The following is a 17,784-nucleotide window of genomic DNA, read 5'->3' as shown; positions in this document are numbered from 1 at the left end:
TGAATACCCAACTTTTACATCAACATGGATGGGACTGGAGGAGATTATGCTAAGTGAAATAAGTCAAGCAGAGAAAGTCAATTATCATATGGTTTCACTTATTTGTGGAACATAAGGAATAGCATGGAGGACATTAGGAGAAGGAAGGTAAAAATGAAGGGGGGATAACGGAGGGAGAGACGAACCATGAGAGACTGAGGGTTTTAGAGGGGAGAGGGGTGGGGGGATGGGTTAACCCGGTGATGGGTATTAAGGAGGGCATGTACTGCATGGAGCACTGGGTGTTATACGAAAACAATGAATCGTGGATCACTACATCAAAAATTAATGATGTATTGTATGGTGATGGGCATAACATAATAAAATTAAAAATAAAAAAAAGTTTTTATTGTCTGAGAGTCTTTGCCCCATTAGTAAGGGGGCAATTTACTTTTTTCTTGTAACCTTAATTTATAACTCTAATATTTCACCTTTTTCTCCTAAGTCAGAGAAAAAAAAAGAAAAAAAAAATACAGGTTTTTTTTTTCTTTCCCTATAACTAAGGCAGTAAATTTTTTAAAAGCCCATCAAAATCTTCACTTTTATTTATTTATTTTTTTGCAAGAACATTTCAGGGATGATGACATAACCTCTAAAGATTGGATGTTTCTCGTGATGTTAGTGCCCTTTGATGATCTCTACCCTGATATTTCATTAGGGGTTGCAAAATAATGATATTGTAATTCTATTATAGGTATTTCATTAGGGGTTACAAAATAATGATATTGTAATTCTATTATACCTTCTTTAGTCTAAGAACAACTTACTTCATCAATTATTTGGTTATCCTGTCTTACAGTTCATACAGGAAAGGTAGAGTAACAGATATTTTTTTCTTTTTTACTAATCAGTTTTTGAAATGATACATTGGTTCCCCATTAACTAATCCCCTAATCCAAAGGTTAAGATTGCTATTGTATTTTGATTATCATCATGAATGCATGGATTTAAACTCATTTGATGTGTTTTAATCCATTACTGTTATTTTTCTCATTTATGCTCTAATTGTCCCATCTTTAACCGGAAGAAGCCTCTTCAAGTTGGCTCCTGAGTCCTGTTAATATCTAGGTAGAGATTATCAAAGGCCACTAACATCATGAGAAACATCTAACCTTTGGAAACTATATCATCATTCCTGAAGTGTTCTTGCAGAAAAAAAAAAAGAGTCTGTGGCCTTTAACAGTTTTCTCTCTTTCTGCTATAACAAGAGGCACTGTATCATCTTGTGCTTTTTTTTTTTTTTTTTCCTGATCCATACTTGTAATAAGCCACTTGTACAAGGAATCCTGGTTTCTTATAGTGGTAAACATTATGTAGAGACCAGTATCAGGTATTCCATAGGGGTGCTCTGTGGGAATTGCAGGTTTTCTTCAAACAAATAATGGGCAAGGGAGTGGGGAGAGGGCGAGAGGGAGGGGGAGAGAGAGAGAGAGAGAGAGAGAAGCAGGAACTACAAATTAAAAGAGACCTAAGAGACCAAACTAATAACAAAATTATAAGAGGACAAATTCCAAAAAAATACTAGATATTTGATGGTTTTAAGTAGTTACTATTAAATTTTGAGGTATTGCTATCATTGCCATTCTTTTAAAAGAACTCTTTTCTTTTAGAGATGCACATTACAGTATGTACAGATGTATTAATATTATGTTTGGATTTGACTAAAAAATCTTGGGGATGAGGAATGAATAGGGTGGTATAGATGAAATAAGATTAGCCATCAGTTCATTGTATTATTCTATCTACTTTTGTATGCTTCAAAATTTCCAAAACAAAAAGTTAAAAAAACTATTTTGACACAGTCAGCTTCATATAATATTTAAAAATGGAAGTTAAAACTAGTTTTAACTGTCATATATGCATATTTGTGCTTGGGTGATGCTAGAGATATTTGATTAATAAGAGTTGAGAAGCACTGATTACTGATTAGGTAGAAAGATTACATTATCAAGAACATTCAAAAATGATTTTAATAAAAGCTAGAGTTAGAAACATGATTAAACCTATAATCACATTAATGATTAAAACATTCTAATGACTACTCTGATGAAAGGAGAAAGAAAGAAGCAATGTTGAGAAACTCTGAGAAGTCTGTGGGAAGTTAACAGAACAATCTAACAAGACCCACTTAATACTCTTTTAATTAAGGGCATACTATGAGTGCAGTTTGGAAATGCACAATTAACTATATGAGGAATAAGTATGGCTCTCTTTTATATTATAATACCTTATGCAAAAAAAAATCATACAATTCAAATAGTAAAAGTGTTTAACCAATCTGACTTATAGGGCCAATGATGGGTAGAACAAAGATCTAGAAGATCAAGGTCAGTAAGATAGGAAATTTTTTTCCAGATGATGGAAACTATGCCATGTAGTAGGGGTGGCAAACTGACAGTTCTTCCAGCATCAGGAAGAAATGAATGCCTGAGCCTGCGCTGTGCATGGGGGCGGGGGCGGTGGTAACCAGGGGAGAGCATGTGTCCATTATCTGACAGGTACAGTTGCTATTCAAGGACAAAAGCACCTTGTTATTAGTTCTTTTGATTACTTTAAGAGAAGCCGGAAACTGGTACTTTTACAAAAAATCTCCTGGTAATAAATTATAAAGATAATTAATGAGTGTCAACACCTCCCAAAGTGAAAGGCCCACCAATCTGGCCAAGACGTCTGTAAACCACCTGTTTGCAATCTGTGCTATATTGTGTAAGAATTGTAAAACTTGCTGCCCTAAAGAAATTTGCAACTATCTAGGGTAATGCTGTTCATGGTTGGTGTGCATGAGGATAAACTAGCAAGCGTGATCAGATGCAAATTCCTGAACCTCATCACAGAGAATCTTATTCAGTGATCCTCCAGTGCATCCCAGAAAGCTGAAATTTTGATTGCCACTTAGGTCACTTCGAAGCATGGGTCCATGATCCACAGTTTGTAAATCATCAGGTTAGGGAAACCATAAATATTGTATTTTGAGAAATCTAAGACAATATGTAAGTTCAGAGTAAGACAATATTGGTAGAGGCTATAACTGTGAGTAAAGCCCCATGGGTAGAAGACTAATGAGAATGTGAGTCATAAAGGATGAAGGCACGGAGCCTTGAAATTGTAAGGCATACCTGTGATGGCAAAGTGTAAGGTAATCACAGAACTGGTAATCATAAGCAACAAATGTTGACCAGTGTAAGGTAATCATAGCAACAAACTGTCCAGTAGGCTTGAGATTTCAAAACTGTAAATACTTTCTTAAAAAGTGCTTGATGCTGACTTTTCCCAGCTGAAATATATAAGAAAAAATACCACAATCTCTAAGGAGAATGGGAACTGTTAGCAAACATGTGCTCTAAGGTCAAGTAATCACACAACTTATAAGTGGCCATGCAAGAAAAGAAGAAATAGGGCGCCTGGGTGGCTCAGATGGTTAAGCGTCTGCCTTCGGCTCAGGTCATGATCCCAGGGTCCTGGGATCGAGTCCCGCATCGGGCTCTCTGCTCCTTGGGAGCCTGCTTCTCCCTCTGCCTCTCTCTCTCTCTGTCTCCCATGAATAAATAAATAAAATCTTTAAAAAAAAAAAGAAGAAATATATTCCATAATATTCCAAAGGTTCATCAAAAGTCATGATCATTCTGTGATAGTCACTAACTTATTATCACTTATAATTGTTCTGAGTGATATCTAATTCAGATAGAGACGTAGTTAAGACAAGGGTGAGTGTGTGAGAATGTGTGTGTTGGCTATGTTTATATGGGCTTACATTCATTATTTTTTGAACTGAGATGTAGAAGCAAATTTTGTTAAAATCCAGTGATTCAGTGACATCTATAAACAACACTTGCTCATTCCATTGGGGAATTATGGAAACAGCTATATATGCAAGAAAGCCATCAAAATCAATTTACTGTTGTTAATGGTACAACACACGGTATGTTTTTGCTTCATTAATGTCTATTATTTGCTTTCCAGTAATGGACTAGCTGCTTTCAAAGACTGAATACAGGTCAGATTACATTCTGTGGGAGGTCTCAAAAGCAAGGTAATGGTGGTAAAGTATTCAAAATTTCTTATGTATCAATATTTGCATATTTCTAATAAAAATAATGTACAGACTTCTTTTAGCTTTTATACCAATAGTGTGCTTCACTCTGCTCTATGCCAACTGCTAAAAAGACATTCTGCTGTAGTGAGTGCTCACAGCTTAACTCACAGAAGACTAGCTGCCATTCTGCTAAGTGTCTTATTCTGCATTTCTTTTGTTATCTGGGCAGTGTCATTTATTACCACACTACCCAACGTCTAGCCTTGAAAAGAAGTATTCAGTAGGCAAGAGCTAGTGCTGATGGATGGCCAAAAAGGAGTTTCTCTCAAGATATGCCATAACCTAAAAGCAATCGAATAATGTGTACATTATCTTGGTGGTTCTTACAATGGGGATGAGGAAGGGTGGATTGTCTTAGAAATAAAGAGAATTTAATGTCACTTTCATGTTACCTGAGCAGAGTGAAAATATAATAAAATGGTAAAACAATATTCCAAACCCACTGCAGTGATCCAGGAATGTAACAAAAGGCAGAACACTCTATTAAGATGTTCGTGGAAGGGGGATCATTTCCCCCAAATATGTGCTATTGGTATATCTAAGACATTTCCGTAGTTACCTATGTGATCCCAAATGCATTTCAAGGCACACAGTTTTAAAAAAGTCACAAACTCTAAGGAAAATGAGAACTGTTAGGAAATATATGCTCTAAATGGAGCATGGCTTGTCACAAAGGGATGTGGCTGTTTGTAGGAAATTGTGGGAAGAAAGCAAAGGTAAGGATAGAACCGAGCAAAGTGAGGGGCCATCTGGGTGGCTGTCAGTTAAGCATCCGACTCTTGGTTTTGGTTCAGGTCATGATCTCAGGGTCATGAGATTGAGCCCCACATCAGGCTCAGTGTGGAGTCTGCTTGAGATTCTCCTTCTACCCCTGCTCTCTCTCTCTGAAATAAATAAATAAAATCTTAAAAAAAAAAAAAAAAAAGAAGTGAGCAAAGTGAAGGGTGGCTCTGCCCATGGCACAACTGAGGTTGAAACCTGTTAGATGCCCTCTGGCTCTAAGTTCCTAGAGTCATTATGAGATCTGTATGTGTGTGCATATACATCTGCAGGCATACACGTACCATCTATCTACTCTCTACTTACAGTTCTTAAGAATGTTATATAGCTTAGACAATAAGGAGGGAAGCAACTCTTTGCCCATCTCTTTTCTCTCTTCCAGCCAAGAAAGTTAGAGCTTCTACCTTATAAGTTACCTCACATTTTACAGATGTGAAATCCTATTATTACAAAATATGCCCTTATTTTAAAATGTTAGCTATACAAATAATGCACTCAAACAAAAAATCTGAAAGCCAAGTATACTCAAATTTACCAAAGTAATATTAAAATTGAACATAGTGTGTTTATGAGTCTAAGACTAAGTCTAAACTCTGATGATATGTCAGAGTTATTAAAAATGCCGCAGCCTGTACTCAGCTCAGACCCACTAGAGCAGAGGGCCCATGTAGGGCCCATATATATATGTTTCATCACTGATTCTGCTCCACAGAAGAAACCCTACTACAAAATACCAGTTTTTTGGGTTTCTTTTAAATCATCTGTTATTCTTCAGCACAAATAAAACTGATATATTATGAAAAAATGTGTTTAATGCAAGCATTAAATAAATGATTTATTTAGAGTATTTGAATGAATGAAATACGATTCAGGAGCTGTGAAAGTGGTCCACAGTAACATCTTTGGCAGAATCAAAGGCATGCAAGAGAAGAATTTAAAGGAGAACAAAAAAAGCAAAGAGAGAGGCAGGTATTGGTATTCAGGTAACCAGATGAAGTTACAATATTCAACTGATGATCAAAACAATAATGCTGGGTCATCTAATAAAATGTCTATCTCTCACATGGCTACACATCAATTATCTAGAAAATTCATTTATAAAGAAATAGTTTCTTACTTTCCATTTCATACAAGGAAGCTTTGAGCTACCGGGACTACTTAAAATTTGTGCCAGCTCCTACAGCAAGAGCACTGAAGAGCTGGGTGAGGGCTCTCAGCCGCTGCACATACTGCCTCCTGCCTGTGAAGCAGGTGGGAGGGAGGAGGAGAAAGAGGAAAAGGAGAAGGGATGAAGAAAAAGGGAGGTGGGAGGAGGCTAGAAGTGACCTTCTGATGAAGGCAGCAAGGAAAGCCTCTTGAGTGCCCTCTGCCTCAGCTACTGACCGGTCTCTAGCACACTAGCCTGCTGGTGTGCAGGGTCTGCGTGCAGCACACCAGCTACACTCCCCTCAACTGTATCCTCCATAAAACCCATCTGTGTCTGCCTGCCTCTCAGCACACTCTTTGCTGCTTTTTAAATTCATCAGCAAAGACAGATCTGTGATGAGAGCTGATCTGTTGCAAGGGAAATATGTGAGTTATTTGCCATTAGCATTTAGATTTGAACAAGGACATTCTGTGACAATGCCCTAACCAAAAGGCATAGAGTTCATGCTTAGAAGATCTTCTCAGGTAGGCAGGAGGAAGACAGAGCTTGGAGCACACCTAAGACCTTACCCTTTAATTAATCCAACCTTTTAGAGTAATAGCTGTTTGTATTTTTAAATTTCTTTACAAACTATAAAATGTCTTCATTTGACCCCCATACAATCCTATGAGGGTAATATTTTCCTGTTTTACAGGTGAAGAACCCAACTCAGAGATACTAGAGATAGGGTTCATAGGTGCAAAGCAAAGACTTGAATGCAGGTGTTGTGACTCCAGATACAATGCTCCTCCCATAACTGCTTTCCTAGGCATGGAGGTAAGCCTAAAGGCCCAAGATGCAGCCAGTTTAAGATCAAACACCAAGTTGCTATTGTTAATGAGATAAAGCTGACAAGAAATATAGTGTGGTTAGATATAGGTTAGGGATAACCTATTACTACGAAGTAGTGGTAATGAATTTATGATTATTTTTTCAGTAAAACCAAATCTAAAAAATTATTTTCAGAATCAAAATAAAGTTTTTGTTTTTGTTTTCCCCACTCCTTCCAGGCTTACTGACAAACACCAAAGGCAACAAGGTCTGTCTGCAGCACACTAAAGCCAAACTATTTACAGACTTGTAGTGATGACACAGTGTCAGGAACCTACAGGACTAGTTTGCGTCAATAACCCCAGCGGAAAAATATTTCAGAGCATCCTATAGTATCCCTTTTATTTCAGTTTTTTACCTATTTGCTGGATAGGTTAACACACAGAAATTCTGTTTAAAAACTGTGGTGGGAATCCTCCACATTATGTGTCTTTGAGCCTGCACAGGATACTTATTTGATTGGAGTTGGTGGCTAAAGGCCTAAATCAGAGTTCAGTCCATAGGACGGACCAGTTTCCTTCTTTTTCAAGATCCATTTTTTCTCTCTTAATCCCTGCCAAGCATGTCATGCAAACGTGGTATTTGCGGTAAGGGCCGCTTGCATGAGGCAGGACGACCGCGGCATAAATGCATGGCCGCCACTGGGGGAGCTCTGTGCCCCTGGCCTCCAAGTGCGTCCTGACACTGGAAACACTAACGTCGCCTGGGAACTTGCGAAAAACACAGATGCTCCTACCCCAGACCTATCGAGTCAGAAGCAGTCATCTGTGCTTTGACCAGCCCTCCACGTGACCTTTGTCAGCTGAGGTTTGAGAACTACGACTCTAGGTTGATCACAAGAGAGCATTAACTTCAAATCTGAAAGATACTATTTTCAATCATACTGGTGTACTGCAAAATTTGCATGGAAATATGATTCCTTACCGCATGCCCACATATCCACTGGCTTTCCATAAGGATCTTTACGCAGAACTTCTGGAGAAAGATAGCCGGGTGTGCCAGCAAAACCTAGGGAAAACGGAAGTTAATGAGTCAGAGTTGATTTGACAAAACAAATGTGAAATGGGAAACTAAGGAAGAAAACATTTTTGGGACTTTTTAATCTGATGATCTGTTTGTCAAAATAAAACAAGGCCTAAAATAATCTACACTAGTTTCTCTCTATAGCAGTATCAACACTAATCTGCTTTGTAGCTTATTAGAAAAAAATGCATTTTTTTCCCCAGATATGAAGGCTACTCTATTATGCTATATAGTCAGCATGTATACTTAAGTCTATCTGGTTAGCAGTTCTTATTCTCACTTACTTATGCAGGATTTGAAACTAAACCTGTGAAGGGGATCAGAACATATCACCCCAAAATATGCCATTGTGGCATACTGATTATTTTTAGCTGAAGGCAACTGAGAATCAGTAGATGTATGACAGGCTCTTTAATCTTCTCCCTTCTACCTAAAAGTAGGGCATAAAATTTTTTGTGAAAAAGGTGCCCTCCCTGTACCAGGAAGGAGAGAACATTCCTGGCATGGGAAATGGTGCCAAGAGGGATCTATACAAACCAACCTTACTAAAATAACCTTGATCTTCCATTAGTTTCCCTATGTGTTTCCTCATTATTTCCCCACAATTTAATGTCCCGAAGCCAAACCCCCTTTTTCCTTTGTCTTGTCAAATCTCCATAATTTATCACTCTTTGTTAAAATGGGATATAAGTCCCTTGGAATGGCCTTTCTTCAGGTCTTCATTTTTTTTCTAGAAAGGCCTCTGTGTGTATGTAAAGTTAAAATATTAACATCAAAAAAATTGTATGCTTTTCTCCTGTTCATCAGTCTTTTGTCAGTTCGACTCACAAGCCCCAGTCACGGACCTAAGAGGGGAGAGAACGTCTTTCCTCCCCTATACCTGAAAAGAAATAGGGAGAAATTTGAAGATAGGGTTAGAACCTTGCAAGAGATGATAGTTACCATGATACCGACATAATTTTATTATGAGAAGCATTCACCTATAAAACAAAAGGACAAAAACATAGACCCTAAGTAAATATTTTTGAAAGTAAGGTAGTCTATGGGTTGGGGATGGGGTTGAGAGTAATTGAAGAATTCACCAGGAGAAGGAATAAGCCCTAAATATATCAAAGAGATTGCTGTGTACTAATAAATAGTCAGTGTGTACTTATAACTGTCAACTAAAGAGAAGACTCAGGATAAATCACTAATGAACAAGTATCAACTAGAATCTGAAGAGAGAGATGTGGTAAGAGAAACTAGATGGCAAAATAAAGTTTCATTATTGTATAAATCAGTGTAAACTCCAACGAGGTATGCTTAAATAACAATCAATTTAGAGCTAGAACCTAGAGTGACATTTTTCTTCTTATTTCTGAAAATAATAGCTTTCAAATAAAAATAGCTACTTTTAAAAAGACCCAAAATAACTATTTGGAAGTTTTCTATAAAGGCACACTTGAAAACTGGAAACATTTCTTTAAAAGGATATGTAATCAGGAATTCCTCTGACCACAAATCACTGAAGAAGCTCATTATATATTTAATGGGATTCAAAGTGCCCAAGAAAGGAGCTTTTTCTTCCCATTTTTCAAACTTATTAAGAACAAACAATGTGCAAAAACAAGTATAAAAACAAGTATATATATGTATATATATATATATAAACAAGTGTATATATATATAATAGCATGGTTATTCCTCTGAACAAAATTACCTTGGAAAGTGAGGCAAAGGATTGTGGATTTTAACCCCTATGCCCCCTGTATTACTTTTCCTTTCCTTTGTTGTAGAGGAAGATGGAGTGGACAGTGAGAGGGGACTCCAAGAAAAGATGCCTGTACTGTAGTTTAAGCTTCACATGCACCACAGTAGGTCTACCTCTGTTCTCAAACTTCACTTAAAGGAAGCATTTACTTGATTTACTTGACAGTTGTGAGATGAAAGAATTCCTGAGTAATCATGGTGGTCCCATTACCTAAAGTGTGAGGATTCCATCAAGGAGTGATGTGAAGTCCGCTAATTCCAAGGTAGGGATGGGCGTAAGAGTTCTAAAGAGCTACTGGTATGCCACACCCGCTCTCAGTCCAATGGTCTCTTTCTAACTCCTCCCAAGTTGAGACACAGACAAAGGAACCCAATGAGAAACCAATGTCCAATTCCAGATTGAAGACCATGTTCCTAACCCACACTTTAAGACCCTTTATCTCCCAGTTCCCCTTCATTCATCCAACATGATTTCTTTCTACCCTTGAGCATTTGACCTGGTTAATTTTTTTAAGGTCTCTTGAAAACAGACTTCTCATTCTTGCCCTTGATGTTACTTTTTCTGTTCCTTGAAGCCTCAATTTCCATCTCTACCTTTTCTCTAACAGAGAGATGGCTCTAAATTATTTCCATTTAGAGATCTCCTTAGCTAACTATAATTCTCAGTGGTCCCTCCTTACTTCGGATTTTGACTACCTTTTTATATACAGTCTATAACCTCCTATCTAGAATTAGTAAACCTTAATATAGGTCTTAAATATCTTAGAATACATTTCCTAGAGGAGGAAATGTTAATGATATTTCGTTTAGGTAGAAAAGATAAAGAACTCACTATGTGACTAAGAAATGAAAAGGTAATTTTACATGTAAATTATTACAAACCTTTTCTGGAGATTGAAATGCTTAGAGAACACCATCACGTTCATTCTTTAATTTAATATAATTACCACTTGAGCGGTCAGTGGGGTCCTTATTCCTATTGAAACATACTCTAAATTTATAAACATTAAGGAACTGTGAACTGTGCAATGTGTTCTCATGAACACCAAAATACTGAGGGTAAGACAGATAAAACCTTCTTTAGCAGGAGATTAAACTCATAAGAATCTCATTTATCATGATATATGCTATTAACAGGGAAATTAATGAGAGCTTGCTTTCTTTAGAGATAGTATGTGCTTCTCACTCTGAAAAACCAATAGGAATATCAGAACAGATCAAAAACAAAACATAATTACTTACTGTTGGGAACGTCCATTGCATTAAAAAAAAAACCCTCAATATTTTATTAAGACATAATAGCAATCAAGCAAAGCAATTACTCCATGAAGGAAAATGGTGGTAGTTATCCTTTTTTCCTAGCAGCAACAAAGAACTAGAAATATACTGCAAACACCGCTTCCAATCCCACAGGAGAAGTGGGCTATATTTTGATATTTCTCTTTGGTAAATTTTCTAGCCATCTTAACTAGTGACACAGGGTGTTACTTCTAGCATTTTTGGCTAGTAATCAAATAGATCAAGGCTAGGAAGACAGAAGAAATTATCATGAGAAAAAGAAACATTTAGACTTAAAAATGAGAAAAAACACAATAAGCAGCTTCTATAAGCCTTGTGTAGTTTTATTTTTCTTATTTGTAGTGGACCTCTTATATTTATTAAAATAAAATTGAGCAAAAGCCTGAAATTCTGGCATTATATGTAATGAAGAAAGAGTTCTGCTCTTGTCTTAAAATAACTTATTTTATTAAAATAAAAGGGCTCCCCTCCCCATCACTGATAATACATTTTAAGAGACCAAATTAATCAGTCAAGGGAGATGGACATTAAAGAGGGCACTTGATGTAATGAGCACTGGGTGTTACATGCAACTGATGAATCACTAAGCTCTACCCCTGAAACTAGTAATACACTATAATGTTAATTAACTTTAAATAAAAAAATAATCAAATATATGAGACTATGATGGTAGATATGAATAAATATCAAATCAAGTCACTCATACTAAAACATGCTTTTACTTTAAAATCTATGATATATCTGGTAGTACACCCAAAAGATAAATAGTATATCACATGCCTCCTCCTCCTCAGGTAGGTTACCATGAGGATTCACTTGCATATAATAAGCTGAAAATAAGCTAAAGAAGAAAAGAAAAAGAAAAAAAAAAAAACAACTTGTGCATTCTCTTAAGCTTATAAACTATGTTTTTTCTACATTTTTTGAAATGCGGAATTTTCTTAGGACTTAAAATGCCCCTCTTAAAAGTCGTTATTCTAATAGATATCTTAGCAAGAACATAACTGTTATAGCATCACACTGAAGAAGAAATGGGGATTTTATTCCCAATTTGTCATTCTTTCTCTGGAGTCAGATGACTTTTAGAAATAAATGATTACAAATTTGTGTACTTTTATTTGGATGCTATTGCTTTCACCAACTTGATATTTGGTTTTTCACTCACTGATCTGCTCAACAACTTTCACTGAGCAGGCAAAGAACTGTGGCATTGTGTTTCATGCCAAGATGGTTTTGAAAACTTATTCAACATCTTTCGTAGCCCAGGCATATTCCTATGGACTCGTAACAGTCTTGCAAAGAAGTGTTTATTATCACTGCTTACAAAAGAGGACATGGACCTTACAGAGTTAAAGTGACTTGCCCAATATTTTACAACTATTAAGAATCAGACCCAGGATATAAGTTTGGGTATTCTAATTCAAAAAGCAGAATTTTTTCTACTATACACAACCTTGCCCTCAAGCAGCTTGTCTAGCACAGGAGATAAAACACAGAGGTGAAAAACATGGGAGATTTAAGGTGCTCAATTATATCACACCTTTATACACCAAGCCAAGTTGCTGATGTTAATTTGCGGCCTTGACTCTGATAATAAGGCTTGTCTTGTTCCTAATATCCTACCATCACCTCTACCCAGTTCTGGCAATTAGATCCCCAGCCTAAGTCCTATTTTGGTGTCCTGCTTCATACCCTGGGTCTTGTGAAGCAGACGGGACTAGATGGCACTAGAGTGCAACCTCTGGGGCTTTGATTTCCTCTAAACGGACTTCCTTAGAGTTCAGAGTCACTGTCTGTTCTACGTGTTATCTGGAATTTGCTTGCTCTTGCATACTCCTTAGTTCAAGCTGTCATCACGCATAATTTGAACTACTGTATTAGCCTAACTGGTCCCCTGCCTTCAGAGTAAGTATCCTTAAGCCACCCTCTGCATTGTTACGTACAACATCATTATATAACATAAACCCAATTGTGTCCTTCCCTACTTAAAATTTTTCACAGGATTCTTGAAACTTCTAGGATAAAAGCCAAATCCTTCAAAAACACATAAAATCCTTTCCCACCTAATCAACTACCACTCATCCCAGTATAGCTATATCAAATTTCTTGCTATTCCATAAATAGAAACAGTAGATCCATGCCTCTGAGGTTTTGCATGTGCTGATCCCTCTGTTTGGCATTTATCTCCTTGCATGTTAGTGAACAAATTCTCATTCACCCATTAGGGAAGCAGAAGCACTACCCCATCACCAAAACTTTCCCAGAATTTCATACTTGTGTTGTGCTCCAGAGCAGCTTCATGCATGCCTCTGTTAAGATGTTCCCGCACTACATGGTAAATAGTTACTGATACAGAAGTGTCAGTATCTTGAGGGGCAGGACCTCCTGCTTAATTTAAGCATCCCCATTTATTATTCTGCCCATCTCTGTGATAGCCTTCCTACTTTCTGTTGGACCTCAACTCCAAAGTTACCATATATTCTTTATCTGTGTCAACTGTGCCCTTACCCAGGATACAAAGATGCCTCTGAATCTCCAATTTACAGTACTTATTCTAGGTCCTACCTTCTTTCAGTGTGCATTTAAGAGGAACAAGCTTACTCATATGTCAAAATATGACAAACCAAGTGCCAAGTTTGGAGAGACTAAATTCATCTGGTGGGTGAGGAGAGACTTAACGTAAATGGTGGTATTAAGCTTAGGAGGAATTGTGGACAAGGCTAACAGCCAGGTACTACTGAAACAGGACGGGAAGCAGAAAATGAGGTCCTAAATTAAGCTGCCTGTAGAGGAGAAGGCTGCCACACCATCCACTCCCACTTATTAGCTGGGGGCTCTGTGCACACCTTAGATTTAGGAAAACACAGAAAGTTTTTGCATATAAAATGAAAGAAGTAAGCACTTTTTGAGTGCTCTTTCTGTTTGCTGTTGTTGTTCAGAGGAAAAGCAATTAGAAGTGAAGGGCATTTAAAAATGATCTAACCTCAATACACTGAAAGTCAGAAAAGAAGTAAGATAGAGGCTTGGGGAGAGGTTATATTTTGGGAGACTACATGGAAAAAAAATGGGTCAGTACTCGGAAATGGCAAAAACAGGGGCATAAAAAAAAGAAACAGTGAATAAAATAACCCAGTTGGATAAATACTGAAACAATACACAAGCCTGGTTAGAAGTGCTCTAATTTAAACTTAGAGTTAATTTCTTTCTTAATTGTAAAGAAATAGACGTTTCATGAAAAGAAATTTCAAAATTATGAAAATTTTATTTTTTTATTTTTATTTTTTTAAACTATTTTATTTATTTATTTTTAAAGATTTTATTTATTTGACAGAGAGAGAACAAGCAGAGGGAGAGAGAGGGAGAAGCAGGTTCCCTGCTGAGCAAGGAGCCCGATGTGGGACTCGATCCCAGGACCCTGGGATCATGACCTGGGCCGAAGGCAGCCGCTTAACCGACTGAGCCACCCAGGCATCCCAAAATTATCAAAATTTTAGAGTGGAAACTGGCAGTGTGAAGAAACAGAAGATAATTAAGATGAACACACACACATATATATGCTATAATATTTTTAAACTTTAATTTGTTAGCTACAAATTATGTGGAAATATTCTGTATTTCCTGAGTCCCCTACTATTTACACAGCAGTTTTTGGCATCAAGTAAGGTTCTATGTGAACAGTCATTTTCTCTTAAGAAGTCCTCTTTTAACAACACAACCCTCCCTATTAATTCTTAGTACAGGATCCATTTTCTCACTCATGTTTTAAGAAAAAGTCTACATGTTACTTCTCTCCTATTAATATTTTCTCTTAAATTATTTTTAGAGTATATACCTTTTAATGTCAGTAAAATTAAATGCTTCAAAGGTCTAATGTCTTCAGTTTAGTCAGGCTGTTGTTAGAAGTAACATTTCTGTCTTATTTTGGCTGGGAAGCGGGTTATGATGAGCCAGAAGAGAATGAGCAGCATGAAGTAGAAAGAAGCCCTACTCACCAAACCACGCCTGCTGGTCTCCTTGAACTTCTATGGCTAAGCCAAAGTCTGCCAGTTTCACAGCTGCTCCCTTGGATTTGCTAGCTAAAAGCAAATTCTCAGGCTTTATTTAGAAAGAAAAAAAGAGAATGAAGTGAGAACCTATTTTAAGTGACTATTCAAAACTAACAACATTTTGTAAGATTAGGGGGAAAAAAAGTCATGCACTGTCCTCTTTCGCGGAGACTGTCATTCCTAAATCCCAGGGAAAATATGGTTAGAAAAATGATTAAAAATTATCATGTGTGCAGGCTTCAGACAGATGCATAAATGTACTAGAGAGATACGGGGAGGAAGAGAGAATACACTTGGGGAGAGATCAAATGAACGGAAGCACCTGTCTTGACCTGCTCACATGCTTCCAAGGGCTGCTGAGGTCCAGACTTGGCCATGGACATTGACTTAGAAGCCTAATAGAGCACAGACATTTTCAGCAGAAGGAAACTTGGCAAAATGATAACAAGAGTTGGACCAATCTACAGACATTTGGCAAATGAAACTGTGCAAATTAAATCCTAGTTGACTTCAAGAGTTTGGACCCAAATGTAGTCATTTTGATTCCTCAATGTTTCCAAACAATTTCTGTACAAATTTTGGAGTCTTATTCTGAATTACGTATTAAATTGCTGTCTTTAAGAATCTGTTTATTCTTAAAGGCAGAAAGAGTGTACTATTTGCCAAATGTTATAGTTAGCTTTTTTTTTTCTTTATAAGCCAGTTTTTTAAAACATAATTTATATGTCTACAAAGTGTGATTCAAAGCATTCCTTATATATTTGTTCTCACATCTTGGAATACTATAACAAAGATACATTTTCATTTTCTTGGGTATTTATCATTATTCAAGGACTGATAACTTGGTCTTGGAATAAGGCTGTGTTTATACCACTGTTTCCCAACCAGGGCATCGAGACACACTGCAACTTTGAAAACAGGCACGAGGGCAAAGTCTTTAATTTCCCCGACCACCTTTGTGGATTTTAGGAAATGAAGGGAGAAGACGGTCAGGAAAAGGAGGCTGATTAATACATACACTGAAGTCTATCATCCCCAGGTATCTGGATGAACATACAGTTGGATTGGTACATACACATTTGGGCGAGTAGTTCAACATCTTCTTACCTTGGACTAAAACCCAGCAAATTTAGAGGTGTGCCTCGGACTGAAAGAAGTTGGGAAACAATGGAGTCTACAAGTGCCAAAACAATTGTCTGGAAATCTAAATATTCAGGTTATTCAAATTGGTTCTGTTTATGTGTTGGCAAACTAATTCAATATTTTTTTTCATGAAATGGCTACTTTTTTCTTACTGAATTAGGCAATTCTGTTGATTGTTTTGAGCTTGTATAAACACAGCCTAAACCAATATTTAATTTATTAATTAAGCCAGCCATGCAAATTAGCAAAGACTCATAACCAGAAATTGAAAAAATTAGGTTAAGTCTATAAGAAGTAGGAGTGTAGGCAAGTAAGTTTTAATCAAGTACCAGACTTCTTCAGGCTATTGCTGTTCACTGCCATCAGATTCATCACTATTATGACAATAGGTAACTGTAAGGAAAACTGTAATTTCTTAGGGCTGATAGGGCTTTTAAAATTACCTCAACACTAAATACATGATAATTTAGTTTGGACACTGGGATGAAGAGGTCTCAAGAATATGAAAGATCTCCATGCTGAAATAACCTTTAGTAAAAAGCTAACATCCACAATTACTTGGAACTCTGGTTATCTATTAATGTAGTACAGTATCTAACCATATTATATTATTAATATTTGACATTTTATTTTCACAACTAAAATTTATGGCCTACTACATTCATGCATTTTCTAATTTAATCAAAAAGTGATTTCCAGCTATTAATTTATTAAATGACTTGGAAAAACCACATCAAACTGTAAGCAATAGTTTCTTTATAACCTTCACATTCAAAAGCACTGAGATGTCAGAGATCTCTGCTAATACACATCTGTCCTAATTTGTCAACCACAGACTCATTCAAAGAAAGAGTTCCAATTACTTTAGAAATCACGTCATTTTAGGTCTTTTAATCAAGCAGTACTGAAGTTTGTTGAGCAAGTGCCAGTGCCATCAGTAAATAAACTTTTAAAATATTTATCACTAGATCAAAAAAGGTTCTGGGCAGTGCTGTGTGCATTACGCCCTTAAATACCAAGTGTCTGCCAATTCAGAAGAAATGGAACACCTTAGAGTTTTATCATACATGGCCTCTGAATGACTGGGGCAAATATTCATACTTAGAGATGACCTAGAAGACCTCTCTATAGGGCCTTGTGAGTCATCCAGGGAAATAATTAATCCATCTGGATAAGTGTTTTACCTTATACCCACGAAGACTGTTCAGCTGCAGTTATGCACAGGAAAAGGCCGGGCTCTTTCAAGGTTACTGTGTAGATTTAAGAATTAATAGAACTAAAATGGCTTCGTGTTTGTACATATCTTTTAAGCAAATCTAAAATATAGAATTATGGAATGCAAACTGAAAAATCAGGATGCTTACTGCCCTTATTAAAGAAGTCTTTTCTTTATAAAACATTTCATCACAAGATTGCTTCTAATGGCCAGCTTCAATGAAACATTAGAAATAGCACACAAATTTGATTTATATACAACTGTTTGGAATATATTCAAAATTTGAATAATCCTGTAATCATGTTCTACCATTTATATAGCATCCAACTTGAATGTGTGTTGTAACACAAAAGTTCACTGGCAAGTAGGTTAGTCCAAA

At 36.7% G+C, this 17,784-nt stretch overlaps 1 protein-coding gene across 1 annotated transcript in view; it reads right to left on the bottom strand.

The window, feature by feature from the left end:
- The window catches only part of CAMK2D (calcium/calmodulin dependent protein kinase II delta), a 283,031-nt gene that overhangs the window by 33,310 nt on the left and 231,937 nt on the right, over nucleotides 1-17,784 (bottom strand). The window contains exons 7-8 of the mRNA XM_081813123.1: nucleotides 14,993-15,095; nucleotides 7,814-7,937 (exon numbers count right to left, since the gene is read on the bottom strand). Coding sequence (XP_081669249.1) covers nucleotides 7,814-7,937; nucleotides 14,993-15,095 — 227 coding nt within the window. The remainder of the gene's footprint in view (nucleotides 1-7,813; nucleotides 7,938-14,992; nucleotides 15,096-17,784) is intronic.

This window comes from Leptonychotes weddellii, chromosome 2 (genome assembly GCF_054177405.1).
Source record: "Leptonychotes weddellii isolate Sample4059 chromosome 2, ASM5417740v2, whole genome shotgun sequence".
Lineage (NCBI taxonomy): Eukaryota > Metazoa > Chordata > Mammalia > Carnivora > Phocidae > Leptonychotes > Leptonychotes weddellii.
The sequence above is the reverse complement of the archived record's forward strand: the minus strand, read 5'-3'. Positions and strand labels throughout refer to the sequence as shown.